Raw genomic sequence first — 22,337 nt, 5'->3', positions numbered from 1 at the left:
TTTTCGACATAACGACTTGTACATCTCATTGCTGCAATGGGTCCACCTGTATCCCTATTTAAACGATTTGTTTTTCCCCTTCCCCTCCACAAATTATACTGCTCATCTCTTGATAGGCACCTAGGCACACACACCATATCTTAGGTGTGTGTGTATGTGTGCGAGCACCCATGCCATGACAACCAATTTTGGGGCTTAAACTGAGAGCCGTCTACTCTTGCTTAGCTATTTTGCTCAAGGTTCTGGCTTTTTGCTGGTTTATTGGAGTCAAGAATCTTAGATTTGTTTGCTGAGGCTGGCTTTGAACCATGATCCTCCGATCTCAGCCTCCTGAGTAGCTACAATTATAGGCATGAGACATTGGTGCCTGGCAATCTTAGCTATTTTGAACAGTGCTGCAATAAACATGAGAATGCTGGTATTACATGGTGTGCTGATCTTGTTTCCTGTAAATATATACCCCAAATAGTTGAATCATCGACTTTTATCTTAAAAGAAAAATACAAACAAAACAAAAAACAAGTGCTTGTGAGATGTGGATTAAAAGGAACTCTTACAGACTGATATAATGTAAATTAGTACAGTCCTTATGGAAGGCCTTATGGAGGTACTTCTGAAAACTCACAGATCTTTTAGAAAGGCAGTGGGATCATCCAAGAACATGGGGTACACTTCAAGGACCATTACCGTAGGTGATTTTATCTGGTAGGACAATAAAATAACTTCTAAATCAAGATGTCCACTAAGTTAGTGGTTCTTGCTTTCTTGGACACCACTTACTTCCCTAGACCCATCTTTCAGAGCTCTTAGTCATCTGGTTCTTTCCCCAGTCCTACAGTTCATGAGAGAATCCTTTCAAATTTATATATCGAGCTTCTTTTCTGAACTCCAGCTTTATGTAGTAGGAAATCATTCAATAGATGTTTTTGCAGATGGCTGGGTTCAGTTGGCCCATACCTGTAAATCCTAGCTATTCAGGAGGCTGAGATTTGAGGATTGAGGCTAAAAGCCAGCTTAGGCAGAGAAATCTGAAAGAAAGACTTATCTCTGACTCACCAGCAACGAGCCAGAAGTAGAGATGTGACCCAAATGGTAGAACACCAGCCTTCAGTAGAAAAGCTAAGGGAGGACACTCTGACTCTGAGTTCAAGCCCCAGTACCAACCAAAATTTAAAAAAGGTATTATATGGGCAAATGTACAAATGAATGTCTATATTTTGGATGGCAGGAAGGAACTTAGCTTTTTGTTTGAAACTTCAGAAATACTGGCTTCCTCACCTCATGTTCTCTAAGGAGGTCCCCACAAACATTATTTAATCCCTTGTTAAGTTTCTGTTTCTTGTTTACCAAGAATTTCAGAGTGAGTGGTACTTAAATACCACCACTTCTGCCCTTTTGCTCTTTAGCCCATAGCTGAGAAGGGGGGAGGCACAGAGGCCTGACCTGCCTTCTAAGTGGTGGTGGGTTTTCTTTTATTTCAAAGGTATTAAGGGTCAAAGGTGGGGCTGGGAATGTGGCTTTGTGGTAGAGTGCTTGCCTAGCATGCATGAAGCCCTGGGTTTGATTCCTCAGAGACAGTGCCGAGGCCCTGAGTTCAAGCACCGGGACTGCCCCCCCCCACACACACATACACAGTGAAAGGTATATGGTAAGTGTCTGCTTGATGCATTTGGTAACTGGTTATTCCTTGGCTTATTTTTCTAAATGGTTGTAGGAAAAGTATATTGTCCTAGGCAAGAAATTTGTTTTTAGGCTGGAGGTATAGGTGTGGTGGAGTACATGCCTAGCATATATGAGGCCCTGGATTTCAACCCTTAATTTCCAAAGGAAAGAAGAAAAAGAAAAAAAGCTGAGCACCTGTGGTTCATGCCTGCAATCCTAGCTACTCAGGAGGCTGAGACTTGGAGGATTACAATCCAGAGCTATCCTGGGCGGAAAATTCTGTGAAATTCCCTCTTCAATTAAGCAAAATGCTAGGCTGTAGGCCTGGTGTAATTGGCAGTCCTGAGAGTGAAACAATCCAAGGCAGAACATGAGGCTCTGAGTTAAAAATGATCAAACGGAGTCACTTGTGCTGAAGTTTCAAGCCACCAAGCTGAAACTAACCACTTTGCTTGGCCTTCTGAGAATCAGGATTGAGAATTACAGCCAAATTTCCGAAAGTGGCGAGTTTCAATCTTTTCTCCAAAAACAGGTGACTCAAGCAAACTGACGTTAATCAAGGACTTCTGCGTCACACTAGTTCTGTTTTATGTAATTTTGTCATAGGACAACCCTCTTGGTTTGTAATCTTGGAAAGTGTTTGGGTTTTTTTTGTGTGAATTGACTTCTAGAATTGACTTCACATGTATTGATTAGAAGCACTTTTGTACACATGCCTGTCTCCTATGTCCTGGCCTACAAAGCAGTGGCAGAATATTCCTGTCCTGTACTTTAGCCTCAGTCCTGGACTTTAGCCCCAGACACACCACTTAGATAAAGTGTTGTCTCCAGTTTTTTTGTAACTTGGAGTGGGAACTGCTATCTTCCTGCATTCCCCAGCATGCCTCTTGTAGGTTCTTGGGTTCTCTTTACTCTCTTGATTCCTGCTGCTCTCACCCCTGGGGCTAGTATAGTCCTCTGCTCACTGGTTTTAGGCCTTTGCCATGGATTCCTGCTCCTTGTCTTTTTGACCTGAATGGAAGTGCCTGTTAAAATGCAAATGTGATCACCATCCATCCAGTTACACCTACTATACCTTTATGGATGACACTACTTACACGGTGAGGAGTTCACTACCACTCCCAGTTGAGAACTGATTTCTCATATATGGTAATTGATGCTCAAAAGAAGATCTCGAGTAGCTTACCCAAAGTCTCAGGAAGGGACTGAATCTGAGACCTGAATCAATCCAGTCCTGGCTCCAGAACCCATTTGTTTTTCCTCTTTACTTTTCCCATCTGTTAACATGCAAAGACCAACTGCTTTAAGAAAATAGCTTCTTCTGAGTCAATATGAGTGACTGACCCAGAAATGTGGGCTTCAGTTATTTTGATTTACTTTTTTTTGGTCGGTTGTGGGGTCTGAACTCTGGGCCTGGGTGCTGACCCTCAGCTCTTCAGCTCAAGGCTAGCGCTCTACCACTTGAGCCACAGTGCCACTTCTGCTTCAGTTATTTTGAATGGCGTATTTCACCTTAACAACTTTCCAGAACTTTTTTGCATTGATGGTGGGGCTCACGGGTAGATGGGCTACTGGTAGGGTGGAGGAAATCTATAAGATAAGCCTCAGCCCTTTGTGATTATTTCATTCTTAGCTAGGTGTGTCAAGTTTATAGTCCAAGAACCTTATCTAAACATCAGAAGATGCTAGATAGGATACTAAGTGTTTGGTAAATGGCTATTAAAGGGTCTAAAACTGAACTTTGATAACTTTAGCTCTTGATTTGAAATATTTCATTTCTGTAATAAAGCCATTGTATTTAGCCATAGTTAGCAGTCTATAGGATGTTTATACAGATGCTGCTTCTTCGGAAAATGTTAGTCTCCACATTCCCTAGCATTTTAGCAAGACATTCATGCAGCTGGGATGATGGCCAAGGGAAAGGATCATGAGTTCAAAGCCAGCTTAGACTACATAGTGAAACTCTGTCTCAAAAATGAACAAACAACAACTACAAAATGATTCTAAAGTTGAAAAATTTTTTTCTTTTTAAGAATGGACAGGTAGGGCTCAGCAGTTAGAGTACCTGCCTACCTGTTGTGCCAGAGGGCTAGAGTTCAAACCCCAGTACCATCAAATTAAAATAAAAAATGGACAGTAGCTTCCCACCAACCCCTCAAGATAACTGCTCACTCACTCGCTAAGTACCTGAATATTTATAGGAAATATTTTTATCTTTTTCATAAAAGACGTAACTTAGGCTTGCTTCTATCACTTATTCTAAAATATTTTGGTTATTAATATTAAAATGGCTAATGTTTACTTTCTACCAGGAGCCATGGAGAGTACTTTGTATAGTGACTTACTTGGTTCTTACAAAACAAATGGACAGAAGTAATAAAATAATAACTAAATTGTCCTGAATGGCTATAAAATGTTTCTAAAATGGAAAGAAAAATTACTGAGAGATAAATATCCAAGATACTTCGTGATATAAAACACTGGCAATGAGCCTGGTACCAGTAGCTCACACCTGTAATCCTACCTACTTAGGTGGCTGGGATCTAAGGATCGAAGTTCAAAGCCTGCATGGGCTGGGAAGTCTTATCTCCAATTGGAGACTCTTATCTCCAATTAACAGAAAAACCGAAGTGACTCTGTGGCTCATGTGGTAGAGTGCTTGCCTTGGGCTAAGAGAACTGGGACAGCGCCCAGGCTCTGAGTTCAAGCCCCATTACTGGCAAAACAAATACAACACAACACTGGTAAACTGTGGCCTGAGTTCAAGGGCTACCAGATTATACAGGGTTAAAGTGGCTACTGTGACAGGCCTGTGGCCCACAGAGCCTAGAATATAGAATATGCCCCTTTTAATCTTTTCCTGAAACAGTTTGCAGACTCCTATTTAACAAAGAACTGCAGTCCCATTCTAGAATAGAGCTTTGTAAAATGGAGTAATGCACAACCACTTTGAAGAAAGAGATTAGCATTCCTGATAAAATGCTTAAGTGATATTCTTGATAAACTGAAGTGGGATTAAGGTTTGTTCTGAGACACATCTTCCACCCACCACCTGACTGCCAGTCAAGAATCTAATGTTCTTTAAACATTCATCTAGTCTATCAGTTATTATATAACCACTTTTCCTTATAAAATGCTGGGAATGTAGCTCAGTGGTCTAGCACTTGGTATGCCTGAGGCGTTGGGTTCAGTCCAGTAAAAAAGGAAAACAAAAAGAGTCAAGTTCTTTTCAGAGAACTGTTGAAATTCTAGAAGTTTCCCTTGCAATTCATATAGCTCACAGAAGTAAGACAGTTGAAGCTGGGGTGCAGGTCCTGATCCTGAAATCTGAGGGCAGTATCTGGTTACATTGGTCACTGGCAAGGTCTAGAAATACTGTTAGGAAGACTGGCCTCCTTCTGCTCTGTGCTGTTCAAAGGAGCCAGGCCTCAGTTATCTCTGGACCCCAGGCCCAACCAAACTAGGAGTTCTGCTGGTCAGATCCAGCCACTTGCCCAGAGAAATAATGTACTATTATGTGACAGCTATGGGAAGACAGCACTTCAGCATACCTTCACTTTTCTTGAGGGCATACACAACAGTTTTAGGTTTTCTAGAAAAAGAACTGGGCAGAGAGAGCTATATGTAATGACTAAACAGTCCCTGTCAAAGTAAGGCTTGCTTGATCATTATGTTGTTTCAGTGCTTGGTTGGGAGGCATTTCAGAAAAGTTGTTATCTTGGTCTTCACTGCTCTAGATTCTCCAGTCATCTTCCCCTTGGGGATGGTCTGTCTTGTGGAATCTGTTTTTCCTTGGAAGATGTTCTTGTTCAGTGATAAGTTGGGTCCTTCCAGGATTTCAAGAAGATTGTAAAGTGACCTCACAGACAATGGTTAGGAGCAAGGACATGTAGAAAATGGAGGCAGGGATGCCAAGCTTTTCCCCTGCTTTTTACTTATTCCCTGGGCTCTGCAAAAGCTTTTATGCCTCTAACAAAACCACTTGTCAGCTCTCTCTCTACATTTTGGGGAAAACCTAACTTACTGTATTGGTTTTTGACTTTGGGACATGGGCACATATTTGTAAAATAAAATTTTACAGCTGAGTGGTTGTAATGTAAAAGCCACAAATATATTCATAATTAAGGAAGTGAGACAGTATAGTGACATTACAGGTTCAAAGGATTTGACTCTTCTGTGGAGGTGGCCATTTGCCTTCTGGTTCTCCTGGGGGTCTTCTCTGTATAAGTCCTCACCAACTTGTTTCTTCTCTGTAGCTGGTAACAGAGCTTCTATTGTTCTTGGTGAGGACATGGAATATGCCTCTCAATGCTCCTGCCTCTTTGGTGTCTTGCTTTCCTGACTATGATTTCTCAGCCCTCCATGATCTATTGTCCTGGTATGCCAGCAGAATTCCACTCTTTTTTGCTTGCTTGCTCGCTCGCTCGGGCTCTCCATTCTTCATTCGTTCATTCATTGTGCCAGTATTTGGGCTTAAACTCAGGACCTTTCATCTTCACAGTGTTTTTTTTGTTTTGTTTTGTTTTTGTTTTTTCTGGCCAGTCCTAGGCTTGAACTCTGGGCCTAGGCACTGTCCCTGAGCCTCTTTGTGCTCAAAGCTAGTGCTCCACCACTTAAGCCACAACACCACTTCTGGCTTTTTTGAGTAGTTTATTGGAGATGAGAGTCCCATGGACTTCCCTGTCTGGGCTGGCTTTGAATTGTGATCTTCAGCTCTCAGCCTCCTAAGTAGCCACTAGTGCCATGCTCACTTAGCTTTTTCTTTTTTTTTTTGCTGGTCATGGGGCCTGAACTCTGGGTCTGGGCGCTGGCCCTCAGCTCTTCAGCTCAAGGCTAGTGCTCTACCACTGGAGCCACAGCGCCACTTCCGGCTTTTTCTGTTTAATGTGGTGCTGAGGAATCGAACCCAGGGCCTCATGCTTGCAAGGCATGCACTCTACTGCTGAGCTACCTTCTCAGCCCCTCACTTAGCTTTTTCACTCAAGTCTGGCTCTCTACCACTAAAACTATACCTCCACTTGTGGCTTTTGCTAGTTAATTGGAAATAAGAGTCTGGAAAATGTATCTGCCCAGGCTGGCTTTAAACCTCTAATTGAAGCCTCCTGAGTAGCTAGGATTACAGGTATTAGCCCCCATGCCCTTCTGATTCCACATATCTTTTTTTCTTTTTTCTTTTTTTTTCCTTTTTTTTTTTTTGTATCGGTCGTGGGGCTTGAACTCTGGGCTGGATGCTGTCCCTCTGTTCTTCACCTCAAGGCTAGTGCTCTACCACTTGAGCCACAGTGCTACTTCCGGTTTTCTGAGTGGTTTATTGGAGATAAGAGTCTTGCAGACTTTCCTGCCCAGGCTGGCTTTGAACTGTGATCCTCAGATCTCAGCCTCCCGAGTAGCTAGGATTATAGGCGTGAGCCAGGGGCTCCGGGCTTGATTCCATGTTTCTTATAGGACTTGCTTAGTTTCTAGTACAGATACAGACATCCTCTATCGCTTTCTTTTTCATTTTTTGGTGGTGCTGGGAAATGAACTTTCAGCACCAAGCTTGCTAGACAAGTGCTCTGCACTTTGAACCAGCCCACTATTTTGCTCTGGTTGTTTTGAGACAAGGTGTCAATTGTTCTCTGGGTTGACCTGAACTATAATCTTCCTATCATGCTTCTTGCCATACCTGAGCTGACAGGCATGTGACACCACATACAGCCTTTTCTGTTGAGATGAGACTCCTGAACTTTTTGTGCTCAGGCTGACCTAGAATTGCAATTCTCTCAATCTCAGCCTCCCTGGTGGCTGAGTTGACAAGCATGTACTACAGGGCCTAGCCCCTCCCCTCCTTCCTTTATTTTTTTTAGGTAGGGTCTCACCCTGTGGCCAGGCGATCCTTTAGCTCCTGGGCTTCAGTGGTTCTCCCCCCGATAGCAATGCCTGCAGACACATGCTTCAGTGGGACTCTGAGGAGTACAGATACAATGCCCCTTGTACTCATCCCCCAAGCCTGCCTCAACAGCCTCCTTTTTCTCCTGTAGAAATTCTCTGTACCTAGAGTGACACAGCTCAGATGCTTCTTTTATCAAAACTATAATTGTAGAAGCTTTTCTATATACTTTGCCTTTCCCTAATTGTCTGATTTGCATGTATTTGTTATTCTAGGTTGGCAACAGAGATGATTCCAATCTTTATATAAATGCGAAGTTGAAGGCTGCTGAAGAGGTAAAGCCTTGCTCAGTGTTTCTGTCACTCTCCTCAGCACCCCAATTTTTGACATGTATACCTCACCCTTTGGGCTCCTCCCCATAACACTTTTTCTGCTTCTAGTAGACATTAGTTTACCTGTTTTGTGGTGTTCGATTGTCCTGGATGCTTTCTCATTGATGTCCTTGCTTCCAAAAGAGCTGTTATAGTGGACATGAAATAATGTAAAGTGCACAAGTGACCAGTGACAGTGAATGATGAGTGGGTTGAATGCGGAATGAATTCTTCTGAACACTTAGGGTGAAGTGATGCCTAACACCAGTTGTTTTATTCACATTCTTAAAAGAAATGGACTCACCTCTAAAGTTTTCCTTCTACTTACCTGTTTAAACATTCATTTTTACAGGTTGGGATCAAAGCCACTCACATTAAGTTGCCAAGAACGGCCACAGAATCTGAGGTGAGCCCTTATGAACTGAGGGTGAAGAGGGCAGCGGAAGCGCTGACCTGTCTGCTTGTGGGTTTACTGGAACTTTAGGGACTAAGATACATTTTGCAGGTAATGTTTTCTTTGCCAGCTCCACCTCCAGAAGGTTCTTGAGCCTGGTAAGTTCTTGGGCATCAACATTTGATACTCAAAGTCAGAGCACAGCACCATTTGCTTCCAGATCATCTGTGGTGCTCCTCCAACGTTCTATAATTTCTCCACTGGTTCTGTAATTGGCTTCAATTTAAAAACCACTTGTGGAGGCTGGGAATGTGGCTTAGTGGTAGAGTGCTTGCCTAGCATGTATGAAAACCTGGGTAAGCCAGAAGTGGCGCTGTGGCTCATGTGGTAGAGAGCTAGCCATGAACATGAAGTCCTGGGTTTGATCCCTCAGTATCACATAAACAGAAAAAGCCAGGAGTGGCACTGTGGCTCAAGTAGTTGAATGCTAGGTTTGAGAAAAAGAAGTTCAGGGACAGTGCCCAGATCCTGAGTTCAAGCCCCAGGACTGGCAAAAAAACCAAAACAAACAAACAACATTTATGTATCCTACTTATATGATGTTCAACCATAGGCAAACAAACTGCAAAAAAGAATAAGCACAACAAATCAGTGGTGATTAGTCAGAACAACTGTTAACTGTAGGTGGGAGGTTAACTGAAGAAGAGCAGAAGGCAAAGAACTTTCTGAAGTCATGGAAATGTTTATGCCTTGCTAGCTACTCTGGGGACCTCTGGACCCTATCACACTTTTGCGTTTAATTAAAAGGAAATACTTGGTAGAACTAGCCTTTTTTCAAGTATTCAGTATTGTCATTTCATATTGTAAGATGTAAATTGGACAACATTTTACCTAAAGGATTACTTAACATTGTTGGACACTTTTCTTGTTGTTCTTCCAAGTCTTGTTCGTATTCTAGGGAAGTGAGTTTTAGTCCTCATCTTCATCTGGATTAATTTCAAAGTGACATAATTTATAATTAACATTCTTGCTAGTTAGCAACCATGTACTAATGACTCAGATGATTCTTTAAATATTTTTTGGCAATAAGGCTCAAATATTTTTGAAAGAGTTTGTAAATCATACTGATTTATTTATTTATCTATCTATTACTTGAGACAGGGGATTACTGAGTACCTCAGGTTGGCTTTGAGCCTGCAATCCTCCTGAGTGCTGATATTACAGGTGTATACCACCACATCTGGCTAATTATGGTGATCTTGCTTTTGATCCTTTTGATAGTTGAGACCTCTCCATCAGGATTCCTAGATTTTTCCACTCACTTTGATTCAGTCTGAGAAAACTGCTTGACATTAGCAGCATCTATAGTATCTGCTACAGAGTTTGACCTTCAAATGGATGAATTCAGAACTTGTTTCTTTCTTTCACCACAAGCTTCGTCATGGGCACCATGACGGAAGTGGAGACAAAAAGGACTGCTTGTTACCATGATTTGCATGGTTGTGACATGGGCTGTTGCAGTAATAAGTTGTTAAGGTTGACTTTCTTGGCAGATTGTTTTCGAAACACCTGAAGGATTGTGTTAGTCAGTTTTTCATTGCTGTGACAGTTCCTATTGTTCCTAAAATAATTACATTATGAGGAATTCAGATTTGTTACAGATCAGGGTTTTAGAGGTTTCAATCCATGGTTTTTGTTTTCCCATTTCCTGGAATTCGTTTCAATAAATATTATTTTATATGATCTGAAGCGTAGAAGCCTTATTATGTTTTTGGGTTCCTCCCCTAAGAGTACCCTCCTTTGTTCTCACTGTGTGTGAATGCCTGGAATCCTGTGTAATTTACCATGTTCCCGTGTATATTAGATCTAGCTTCCACAAATGAGAGAAAACATGTACTATTTGTCTCTCTGAGCTTGGCTTACCAATCCATGGTCATTTGGCCTGTCACTTTGGGTCTGACAGCACAATCCATGGTGGCCAGAGCACATGGCAGAGGAAGCCTGTTCAACTTCATGGTGTCCAGGAAGCAGAGAAAGGGAGGGAGAAAGGGTCGGAGTTGAGAGGAGGGAGGGAGGGAGTTCATCTCTCAGTATCTTATTCAAAGTCATTCTCCCAGGGGCTCAGTTTCCTTCTTATGGTCTCCCCCATTTGTCAGGACTGCCACAGGCCGGGGTCCAAAATACAACACATGGATCATTAGGGGGACATTTTGGATCCAAACAGATATATTCTAGTTAAGACAGCATCTCCCTCAGGGTTCAAGGGGAACGTAGATTCTGACAGGACTATAATAATGAAACTCTTGAAGGAAAATAGGGCAGCTTGACTTTTCCTTGGAAAGTTGTTTCTTCCTCTTTTGACTTGTATGCAGTAACAAATTGCATGTGCTACTATTACTTTTAGGTGTTGAAGCAGATCACATTCTTGAATGAAGACTCCACAGTGCATGGATTCATAGTGCAGCTGCCTTTAGATTCTGAGAATCCCATTAACACTGAATTGGTCATCAATGCTGTTGCACCTGAAAAGGATGTGGACGGGTGAGCGTGGCTTTCTTTCTATATTGTCCTGTGCAGTTTTATTTAGACTACATGTCTAGTTTGGGAATGCATCATATTTGTTCCTAAAGAAGAAAAGAGACCTATTATGTTTATTTCCCTTTATTTTTGATTACTTTTGTGGTTTCAGGTTGACAAGTATCAGTGCTGGCAAACTTGCTAGAGGTGATCTAAATGACTGTTTCATTCCTTGTACACCTAAAGGATGCTTGGAACTAATCAAGAAGACAGGTAAAATTAACAACCATTCAGACAACAGGAAAGTTGTTTCTTGGAGCCTACCTTGACTTGTAGAGGTATAGAGGGAAATATACTCTGAACCATGAGTAAATGGGCTTGATTAGAAAGGTAGCCTATTCAGGAGCTTTGCCTAAATTCTCAATTTTGTCAACAGACCTATGAAGTATGTGCTATTGTTATTTAACAGATAAGATAACAAGCTTGGGAGTAGGTGAATTGGCACAAACCTATAATCCTAGCACTGAGGAGGAAGAGAAAGGAAGTTGAGAGTTTGAGGCCAGCCTGGTAAGATCTTTTAAAAAACCAAAGGCTGGGGCTATGGCTTAGTAGTAGAGTGCCTACCAGCATATATATGCCCCTGGATATGATCCCTATCACCATTAAAAAGAAGAGAGGAAGAGAGGGGAAAGAAGGGGAAATAGGCTCAGAGAAATGAAGAGAGACTAATAGAGTCAAGATTTGAACTCAGTTTTTGAGTTCCGGTACTGGGGCCTGAACTCTGGGCCTGGGCACTGTCCCTCAGCTCTTCAGCTCAAGGCTAGCACTCTACCACTTGAGCCACAGCACCGTTTCCGGCTTTTTTCTTTTTGCTTATGTGGTGCTGAGGAATCAAACCCAGGGCCTCAGGCATGCAAGGCAAGCACTCTACCACTGAGCCACCTTCCCAGCCCCATCAAGCCCTTATTTTTGTGGAAATATATCGTGTATGGTAATATTAATTCAAAATGTATGAAAGTGTACACAGTACAGGGCACCTCTTGCACCTATATACCTAGCTACTCAGGCGGCTGAGATCTGAGGATCACAGTTCAAAGCCAGCCTGGGCATGAAAGTCCTTGAGACTTTTTATCTCCAATAAACCACTCAGAAAACCAGAACTGGTGTTGTGGCTCAAGTGGTAGCGGCTAGCCTTGAACAAAAAAGCTCAGTGACACACCCAGGCCGTGAGTTCGAGCCACATGAACAACAACAAAAGTGTACACAGTGAAAAGTCCCATCCAGGAATCTAGCATCTCCAGAGTGGCTCCAAAAGTAGACAGATGGCAGGACATGTTATGTCTTTCACAGTTGGCTGTATTGCACTTATATAGCTAGTACCTTGGTATTTTCATCTCATTATAAATACTTTTAACAGAGGTTATTTTTTTTTTTTTTGGAAGAACAACTAGGTCAGAAGTTTTAAGCAGAAAGTTTTGACAGCCTAAATGAAATTTTTCTGTGGTTAGCAAGTAAAGGTCAAACCAGAAACCTTGGGACAGCTATGACAGACAGTTCAGTCACTTATATTCTTCAGCATATTTAGCAAATGTTACCACTTAATGAAAACAAATCCTATGAACGACAATACTGTAGGCTTCCCACTCTATCTTCTTTTTTTTTTTTTTCGGTTGTGGGGCTTGAACTCTGATCTTGGGCTCTGTCCCTGCACTCTTCAGCTCAAGGCAAGCGCTCTTCTATTTGAGCCACAGTGCCGCTTCCAGTTTTCTAGTGGTTTATTGGAGATAAGAGTCTCATAGACTTTTCTGCCTGGGCTGGCTTTGAACTATGATCCTTAGATCTCAGCCTCCTGAGTAACTACGATTACAGGCGTGAACCACCGATGCTCGGCTCCCACTCTATCTTCTTCACTGTGAAGTTACCCTTTGCCCTCAGGCAGCTTTGAGTCTAAAAAATCATAAAAAGTATAGAATGTTCCTTCCTTCACTCCCTCCTGCCTTTCCTTCCTCCCTTCTCCCTCCCATCCTGTCACCCTCCCTTCTTCTTTTTCCTTCCCTCCTTCCAGTGCTGGTGATAAAGCCCAGGTCCTCACATCCCCAGCCCAGGCCAATATGCCTTTTAAATACTTCAGACTTTGAAGTCATTACTACTAGATGATCATGATGTGGACATTAAGCAAAAGCTAGTCTTTTTCTGATTAAATTGATTTTATACAAGATACATAATTGAAACAAATTGCCTCAAGCAAGAGTCCACAGTCCTCTGTAGAGGGTCTAGATAGCATCTTAAAGACCTTTTCTTGGTAGACAGCTCATTCTCAGGGTCTTCATGGTGGCCCTAAGCAGTGACATCCTCATTCTGTCCTGTACCTGACAGACATAGAATGGCTTTCATTGACTAGAGATGGAACAGAGACACTTGTCCACTATGGGTGCTTACCCTCGTCACTACTGGGAAGTAGAGTTGAAGTCAGAACTGAATAATGGATGCTAAGTCACCAAAAAGGAAGCCTTCCCTTACAATTATATTTCCCTGAAAGTAATCCTATGGCTCAGGTCCTAAATCAAAAGAGAAATTTGGATGAGGAACTGCATGCAGAAATTTGCCAACATTGGAAGAAACACCTGATACCAATCTAATTGCCTTGACTTCTGTGTTGTTCCATACACCTTAGTGGGTATAACTGTTTTACCCATGTAATTTAATCTGATAACTTCTTTCATATGGCTGTTTAACTGTATGCAAGGGTTTCTTTTCTTTCTTTCTTTCTTTTTTTTTTGAGTGTAGGATTTCTTCCCACTCTTCTATGAGTCAATGAATAGATCTTGGCCTAAGCTGCTCTCCAAAACCCACATAAACAAGGACAGTGTGCAAGTCCCAATCTAGCAGAAGCCCCGTAGAACTGAAAATATTAGCAAAGCAGAGTGTTTTGAGGAGGGTTTGTGTTTGATGCTAAGAACCTGCTTTCATGCACTTGCTCTTAACTTTTTGTTTAGGTGGCATGTGAAGGAGAGGTAGCTATGTTTTCCAATCTGATCCATGCTGGCTTTTCTTTCAGGGGTGCAGATTGCTGGAAGGCATGCTGTGGTGGTCGGGCGCAGTAAAATAGTTGGTGCCCCCATGCATGACTTGCTCCTGTGGAATAATGCTACGGTGACCACCTGCCACTCAAAGACTGCCAATCTCGGTGAAGAGGTAAGAAGGGGGTGGGAGGATATCTTACCTTCATTCTCTCATTTAACTCCTGTAATTATGCTGTGTTTGTTTCCTTTTACAAGAAGCATTCCAGTTACAAACTTGTCCAAGTTTATACAGACTTCATTCTGCCAGTATACTACCTGTTTTATTTATTTACTTACAGTCAGGCCTGGGGCTTGAACTCAGGGCCTGGGCACTGTCCCTGAGCTGCTTTTGCTCAAGGCTAGCACTCTACCACTTGAGCTACAGCAACACTTCCAGCTTTTTCTGTTTATGTGATACTGAGGAATCGAACTCAGGGCTTCATGCATGCGAGGCAAGCACTCTACCACTAAGCCACATTCCCAGCCCCTATACTATTTCAAATAGTCTCACTCCTGTCTCGACTTCCCAGGTGTTCGGCTATTCAGATTACAGGCATGCATTGTCACATATACTTTCTATACCGGTCAGTCTCATTGCAGACGGGACTCCACAATCTAGGCACTCTTCCTCCCTGCCACATGTCCCATACGTGTGACAGTAGTGGCCTTGGAGGTGGCGGTACCTCAGAGGAGACTGTGAACAGTGGACATCTGCAGAAACCTGCTCTTGATCCTGTGTCAGGTTCCAGCGATGCTCCCATGTCCACACTCTTATGTTAATACCGTTTGGGTGTGGGAGAAAGCAGAGAGAAGCCAAGCCCCCTCTAAGCCACTGCCCCCACTGCTCTGCAGGTCTCCTTGCTCTCCTCACTACCTAAAATGTGTGTGCAGGAGTGAGCCTGGGAGGATTGGCACGTGGCTCTCATTTGAGGCTTTAAGAGCTGGTGATCATTAAGCAGCTCACAAATGTCCTTTCTGTGCTTTTTTTTTTGATCAGTCGTGGTGCTTGAACTCTGGGCCTGGGCTCTGTCCCTCAGCACTTCAGCTCAAGGCTAGTGCTCTTCGACTTGAGCCACAGCGCCACTTCTGGTTTTCTAATGGTTTATTTGAGATAAGAGTTTCACAGACTTTGCTGCCTGGGCTGGCTTTGACCCACAATCCTCAGCTCTCAGCCTCCTGAGTAGCTAGGATTACAGGTGAGAGCCATCGTGCCCAGCTTATCATTCTTTTTGTTATTTAATTTCTGAAGTCTGAATCTCTTCCCCTAGGTAAACAAAGGTGATATCCTGGTGGTGGCAACTGGCCAGCCTGAAATGGTAAAAGGGGAATGGATCAAACCTGGAGCAATCGTCATCGACTGTGGAATCAATTATGTCCCAGGTAGCTATTGGGGGGAGGATGATGGTTTCTAGCAGAGCATCAGGAAGGAAAGGAAGCCTGAGACAGAACCTCTTCTCTTAATTTGTGCTTGAAGAACTGAGATTTCAAGAGACCGACTTCCTGAAGAGTGCACACTTAGTAATCAGAGTAGTTGTCACTTACGGGCTGGCTGGCCTAGTGTCGGTGTGGCTCTTCCTTCACCTTAACAATGATGATAGATGGATGGATTTACATAATGTGGTAGAGTTCCCCCCTTTCACAGTAAAGGGACTTGGTTTCCCATGGTTTCAGTTACCCAGAGTCAATTATGGTCTAATATGAAATTGAAAATTCCAAAAATAAACAACTCACAGGTTTTAAAGAAATGGCATGTGGTTTAAAGCACATGAATGATTCGTTCCTACTTGGGATTGAATCATCCCTTCATCCACTGAATCTACACTAAATAGTTTAACCTGTCTGTTAATCATTTAATAGCCCTCTGTGTACCACGGCAGTGTTTCACTTAACACATCCCAAAAGTGCAAGGATGACAATACCATCAGTTTGGGTATGTCAGAGGGAAGCAGTCAATGTGCTTCCTTTAAGCAAAAAAGATGAAAGTAGAAGATATTTTGAGAGAGACCACATTCACATTACTTTCAATACAGCATAGTGCTATGTTGGTTCCATTTCATGATTAGTTATTGGTAATCTAAGTGTGCTTAGTACATTAAACTTTGTCATAGATATATATGTGTATGCGTATGGTTTGGTTTACATATGGTTTGGTACCATGCATGTTTCAGGTACCACCCCTACAGGTAAGAGGCAAGAGTGGACCTCCATTGCAAGTGCTGCGGGAGTCTAGAGGAGGGACTCATCCTGACAAGACATCTCCAGAAGGGCTGAGGGTGCAGCTCAGTGGTAGGGCACCTGCCTTGCACATGTGATGCACTAAGTTCCATCCCCACCACTTCCAAAAGAAGAAAACAGATTTGACCAGGACTTTTTTCTAGGCAGAGGAGATAAATTGAGCCTTTTAGTCATGGCTAAAACTGTATGTGGCATCCTCAATCCCAAATTACTCCTCATTTTCCTATTGTCATCCCTCCTCCTTGCAGTGCTGAAGCTTTTTCATTTCCTTCCCAATCATTCTCTGTATTGTATCCATTTTGGAATACTTAGAAATTCTTTTTCTCTCTTCTCTGTTGTCAGAGAAACTTCTGAGTATTACCTTTTCCTCTTCATGGACTACTGTCAGTTTCTTCCTGGTCTACCTCCATGCTGCTGATCGTTACTCAAACCCATGGCTTGCTTTTGCCTTGCTGGGCTCACCTGCTGGCTCGGACTCCTATGCCTCCTCCCACGACTCTTGCCAGATTCCTTTGCCTCATAGGCTCTTGAGCGACTTCTGTGACCTTTTTTTTTATCTTGCTTGTCCTTCATGGACACCTAGTTTAAACTGTTGTAAGCTGGATCACTTTCCTCTCCTGCCATGTACCTGGCTTCACCTTTGCAGCTCCCATACCTCACTAGTTAAGGAGCCAACCATTCTTTCAAACATAAGATTCAAAGACCAATACAGCAATGAGTGTATACATACCTGATCAATTCAAGAAAGGAACATTCTTAAATTTTAGCACCTACTTGTGAGCCTCAAGCACAGTGCTATGCCTTGGGCTACACAACTGAATAAAGTTCAACTGTGAGCCTCCCTCCCTCCCTTCCTTCCCTTTCTTTCTCCCTCAGTGCTAGAGATCAAACCCTGGGCCTTGTGCATGCTACACCAAGTTACCCTTCTGCTCTTCCTCCTCCAACTTCTCTATATGTACAATGTATGTTCTTCTTTCCAAACCTTGTCTGATTTCTTTTCAGCCAGTGGTGATCTTCTGAAAAATCCTTGTCCCTTCCTCTTTTCCTGAAGAACTTGGTATTTCTTTTCTTGTATATGTCTCAAGTTTCATGTCCTGTGCCCTTCATGCTAGACATCTCCTCATGGGCATGGTCACTGCTGCCCTGTCCAGCTTCCCACCCTCTGACAGCTGGCACTCAGATCTGTTGAATTGTTGAGGGAGTTATAGCAAAAGTAATCTTTTTTCTCCCTTCCCATCTCAAGTTTGAAATGTAGACAGAGCTGCCAGAAGCGTTAGTCACTGTCAAGTCCTCACCGTTTTTAACCTCCCTCCCACTCTCCCTACCAAGCTTTTAAGACAGTAGCTCATAATTGATCACTCATTTTTCTGGTAGTGTAATTATCTAATGGGTGATAAAGAAATTGTTCTCCTACAACTCCTCACTTTGAATATTTGGAATATGACATTCAAGCTCATTCTCTTGAAATCCTTGCATTTTCTGTATCATATTTCTGCCTTGTCCATACATAGCATTAGATATAAGAGATAGCGAAAAAAACCCTATGGTTGGAGGCATGGCTCACTTGGTAGAGCACCAGCCAGTGAGTGAGTCCTGTTCTCTGACCAAAGGAAAAGAGAGAGAGAGAGAAGAAAAACAGACCTGGTACAGACCTGGAGTCCTACAAATAGGTCTCATACATTGATGTAAATGTAGAAGTTACTATTCTGTTGACACTGATTCTTCATGTAGATTCTGCATTTTCTTGACATTTTTAAATGACTTGAGGCTGTGAGGGTATATGTTCTAATATAGTTTTCCTGTTTTAGAGTCTTTTAGAAACCTGAAGCCATCCCAAGGAGTTATGTTCACCAGATCCTCCATTTTTGTTGTTGTTGTGGGGCTTGAACTCAAGACCTGGGCGCTGTCCCTGAGCCTCTTTGTGCTCAAGGCTAATGCTCTATCACTTGGGCCACAGCACCATTTCCAGTTTTTGAGTGGTTAATTGGAGATAAGAGTCTCTTGGGGTTTTTTCTGCCTGTGCTGGCTTCGATCTATAATCCTCAAATCTCAGCCTTCGGAGTAACTAGGTTTACAGGCATGAGCCACCTGCCAGGTCACCAACTCCTTCTATGCATGTAAAAAGTAGCTTAGGAGCTGGGATTGTGGCTTAGCAGTAGAGTGCTTGCCTAGAATGTATGGAGCCCTGGTTCAATTCTTCAGTACCACATAAACAAAAAAAGCTGGAAGTGGCACTGTGGCTCAAGTGGTAGAGTACTAGCCTTGAGCAAAAGAAAGTCAGGGACAGTGCTCAGGCCCTGAGTTAAAGCCCCAGGACTGGCAAGCCAGGTGCCAGTGGCCTATAATCCTAGCTACTTAGACTGAGATATGAGGATTGCCTTTCAAAGCCATCCTTGTGGGCAGAAAAGTCCATGAGACACTTATCTCCAATTAACCACCAGAAAATAAAACAACACCGAAGCGTTGCTGTGATTCAAAATGATGGAGCACTAGCCCTTGAGTGGAGGGGGGTGGGTAAGAAAAGCTCAGGGACAACGCCTAGGCCCTAAAGTTCAAGCCCCTGACTGACACTGCCCACCTCCCTCCAAAAATTGCTTTAGGTACCTATTATGGGAAGAAGAGCCCTTATGTTTTGTGAACGTTTTTTTCAGTTTCAACAAATTGCCTGCTTTCTTGTTGGGTTGACCACAAGCTGGTGAGCTACATAGTGTTAACCCTTTGCATCTTTGGTTGATAAATATGGAACCCACAAGTGCTAAGGACAGTAAAAGAGTTCACCCCAGAGTCTTGATCTCTTCTGGGTTTTTGCTACACCTGGAACCTTCCTCTCAAGGTGGAGGTCTTCTCAAAGAGAAGATTGTGGCTAAGATGTGAGCAGATCCTGACTCAGAGCCTTACTGCTCTGAGGCCTGTCCCCCAGCCCCTCCCGGAAGTGCACCAGAGCCAAGTGTAGGATGTTCTTTGTGTGAGTGAGCCATGATGCATCACTGGGTTTTGTTCTCTTGAATAGCTATTCTTTGCTGCTAAGATTTGTAGTTGTTCTTGTATCCTTTTAAGGGAAGTGTAATTATATTCTTTGCCTTTAGCATACATTTAACTAGTTGCTCGTCTTTGGAATTGGATGTTGAATTGTTCCTCCAGCTCATGCATGGAGTTCACAGGCTGCTGACAGTTGCTGTAGAAACGGTATCTGGCAGCTGTGACATAGTTGGAGCTTTGTGCTCTAAAAAAAAATTCCTTTGTAGGCCTTGGCAAATTAACATTATAAAAGGTACTTATTATATACTGGGTAGTTGGCTTTAAGAATAAAAAACAGTATTTATTTGCCACCTGAGGACCTACAAAAGGATTCTCCAGATTCTGAAAAACCACTTACATATTTTGTGGATTTTTATGGGTAATACAATTTTCTCAATTGGAGATAGAACACACTTTAGATCAGGTACCAGGGTTAGAGATTGAGCCCAAACCCTTGCACACACTAAACTGGTGCTGTACCCCTGAGCTACAAGTTGTAGCTTCTAAGTAAAGAAGGTACTTGAGCCTAGTACAACTAACATACTCTAAAATTCTCTTTAGTTTTGGGGACAAACTACAATAACTGATGACTTAAATTGGCGATGAACAGCAGGATTTCAAGTCTGAGGGTCTACTTTTATCTTTGTTCTTGTACAGATAATACAAAATCAAGTGGAAAGAAAGTTGTGGGCGATGTGGCGTATGAGGAGGCCAAAGAGAGGGCAAGCTTCATCACGCCTGTCCCTGGTGGTGTGGGGCCCATGACGGTGGCCATGCTGATGCAGGTACTTGTGATTATTCTAAAGACTAATGGAATCCTACTTGGCTGCCAGGAGACACACCATTAACAGAAGTTAGAGAGAGAAAAAGTGAATTTGTGGAAGGAAAAGAGAAAAATAGTATCAATCACATTCATTGAGGAAATGGCACAATTCTTATTTCCTTCAGAATACTGTAACTTTGAAAACAGAAAAGCAGAAGCATGCTCCCTTGGCTAGGTCTGTTTTGCTATGCATGGTCTGTGACATATTCGCTTGTGCCGGAAGGGACGAGCGTCCCTGAGCGTGGTAGGAGGTACATGTGGATTCAACCTAGAACTGGATGGAAATAACAATGAAGCAGCTCATTTTGAGATTGAACTGGAGTGAGCTGGATTTTGAAACTGGAGTCACCTGTTCTGAGTTCTTTTTTTTTTTTTTGGTCCGGTCGTGGGGCCTGAACTCTGGGCCTGGGCGCTGTCCCTCAGCTCTTCAGCTCAAGGCTAGCGCTCTACCACTTGAGCCACAGCGCCACTTCCGGCTTTTTTCTTTTTGCTTATGTGGTGCTGAGGAATCGATCCCAGGGCCTCATGCATGCAAGGCAAGCGCTCTACCACTGAGCCACCTTCCCAGCCCACCTGTTCTGAGTTCTATGTTATTTTGCTTAGAGCACAGTCGAGAGTGCACAGCGTTTCCTGGAGAAATTTAAACCCGGAAAATGGGCAATCCAGTATAACAGCCTTAACCTGAAGACACCTGTTCCAAGGTAAAAATGAATTTTCTTGATTTAAAACTTCATTGCTGTGCTGGATGTAATTCAAGTGGTAGAGCACCAGTTAGCAGGCACAGGACCCTGACTTCACACTTCAGTACAATTAAAAAAAAAAGCCTTTAACCCTGTGACTTACTGGTTTTTAGCTGACAGAAAGCGTGTGTATATATATGTATTGCTCCTACTGAAAGTGCATCTGTGGGTGGGAGGGGGGTTCAAGTCAGTGAATAAAGATTGATAACCTGTCTTCTGTGTTTTTAAAAGTGACATTGATATATCACGTTCTTGCAAACCAAAGCCCATTGGTAACTTGGCTCGAGAAATTGGCCTGCTCTCAGAAGAGGTAGAATTATATGGTGAAACGAAGGCCAAAGTTCTGCTGTCCGCACTGGAGCGCCTGAAGCACCAGCCCGATGGGAAATATGTGGTGGTGACGGGGTATGCATCTGCTCTTGTTTAACTCATCTTATTGCTGTCATTGGTGGCTGTATTTGCATTTAGTCTGCATAGGTAGAGGTACCCTTAATTTGGCTTTAGCAGTTTATTGATCCTTACAGAAACCCTGTGAGGTAAATAAGAGTAGAAGACACAGATGAGAAAATTGGTCAAAGTAACATAGGAAAATAGTTCAGTTTTAAGATAGGACCTTTTTTTTTTTTTTCACCAGTTCTGGGGCTTGAAATCAAGGCCTAGGCATTGCCCTGGACCTTCTTTTGCTCAAGGCTAGCACTCTACCACTTGAGCCACAGCGCCACTTCTGGTTGTTAATTGGAGATAAGAGTTTCACAGACTTTGCTGCCTGGGCTGTTAAACAAGATCAGTGCCTCTTCTTTTTTTTTTTTTTTTTTGGGGGGGGGGTCCGGTCATGAGGCCTGAACTCTGGGACTGGGCTTATCCCTCAGCTCTTCAGCTCAAGGCTAGCTCTCTACCACTTGAGCCACAGCGCCACTTCTAGCTTTTTTCTGTTTGTTTATGTGGTGCTGAGGAATCGAACCCAGGGCCTCATGCATGCAAGGCAAGCACTCTATCACTGAGCCACCTTCCCAGCCCTGATCAGTGCCTCTTCTGAACAGTCATTTTTATTGCTGATATACGTCACTAAGTTAAAAATAAAAGGTAGGGTTTTTGGCTTTGTTTTGTTTTGTTTTTTACTTTACTAAGCAATTGATCTACTACTGAGCTACACCCCTGATCCCAAAAATTAGCTTGTTGTTGCCTTGTTATTTATTTATTTATTTATATTGTGAAAGTACCGTACAGAGGGGTTACAATTACATGGTCAAGATAATGAGTACATTTCTTATCAAGTATTGTTGCCTCCTCCTTTGTTTCCCCTTCCCATACCCTGCCCCCTACCCGATCCTTCCCTGCCTTGTTATTTTTTAAAATTTATGCATTTATTTATTTATTTTGTTGGTCTCACGGACTTTCCTGCCTGGGCTGGCTTTGAACTGTGATCCTCAGATCTCAGCCTCCTGAGTAGGATTATGGGCATGAGCCACCAGCCCCCAGCTATTTTATTTTATTTACTTTTTTTGTTGTTGGTCACAGGGCTTGAACTCTGGGCCTGGGCCCTGTCCCTGAGTTCTTCAGTTCAAGGCAAGCGTTCTACCACTTGAGCCACAGCACCACTTCCAGTTTTCTGGTGGTTTATTAGAGATCAGTCTTATAGATTTTCC

General features: G+C 42.9%; 1 protein-coding gene across 1 annotated transcript in view; it reads left to right on the top strand.

Annotated features, from left to right (window-relative positions):
• Window positions 1-22,337, top strand: part of Mthfd1 (methylenetetrahydrofolate dehydrogenase (NADP+ dependent) 1, methenyltetrahydrofolate cyclohydrolase, formyltetrahydrofolate synthetase) — a 92,035-nt gene that overhangs the window by 33,512 nt on the left and 36,186 nt on the right. The window contains exons 3-11 of the mRNA XM_013015175.1: window positions 7,807-7,866; window positions 8,255-8,308; window positions 10,701-10,837; window positions 10,986-11,086; window positions 13,872-14,008; window positions 15,144-15,255; window positions 19,786-19,913; window positions 20,555-20,652; window positions 20,923-21,096. Coding sequence (XP_012870629.1) covers window positions 7,807-7,866; window positions 8,255-8,308; window positions 10,701-10,837; window positions 10,986-11,086; window positions 13,872-14,008; window positions 15,144-15,255; window positions 19,786-19,913; window positions 20,555-20,652; window positions 20,923-21,096 — 1,001 coding nt within the window. The remainder of the gene's footprint in view (window positions 1-7,806; window positions 7,867-8,254; window positions 8,309-10,700; window positions 10,838-10,985; window positions 11,087-13,871; window positions 14,009-15,143; window positions 15,256-19,785; window positions 19,914-20,554; window positions 20,653-20,922; window positions 21,097-22,337) is intronic.

The sequence above is a fragment of the Dipodomys ordii genome, unplaced genomic scaffold (genome assembly GCF_000151885.1).
Source record: "Dipodomys ordii isolate 6190 unplaced genomic scaffold, Dord_2.0 Scaffold2, whole genome shotgun sequence".
Classification (NCBI taxonomy): domain Eukaryota; kingdom Metazoa; phylum Chordata; class Mammalia; order Rodentia; family Heteromyidae; genus Dipodomys; species Dipodomys ordii.
Note: the sequence above shows the minus strand (reverse complement) of the source record. Positions and strands in the feature narration are given on the sequence as shown.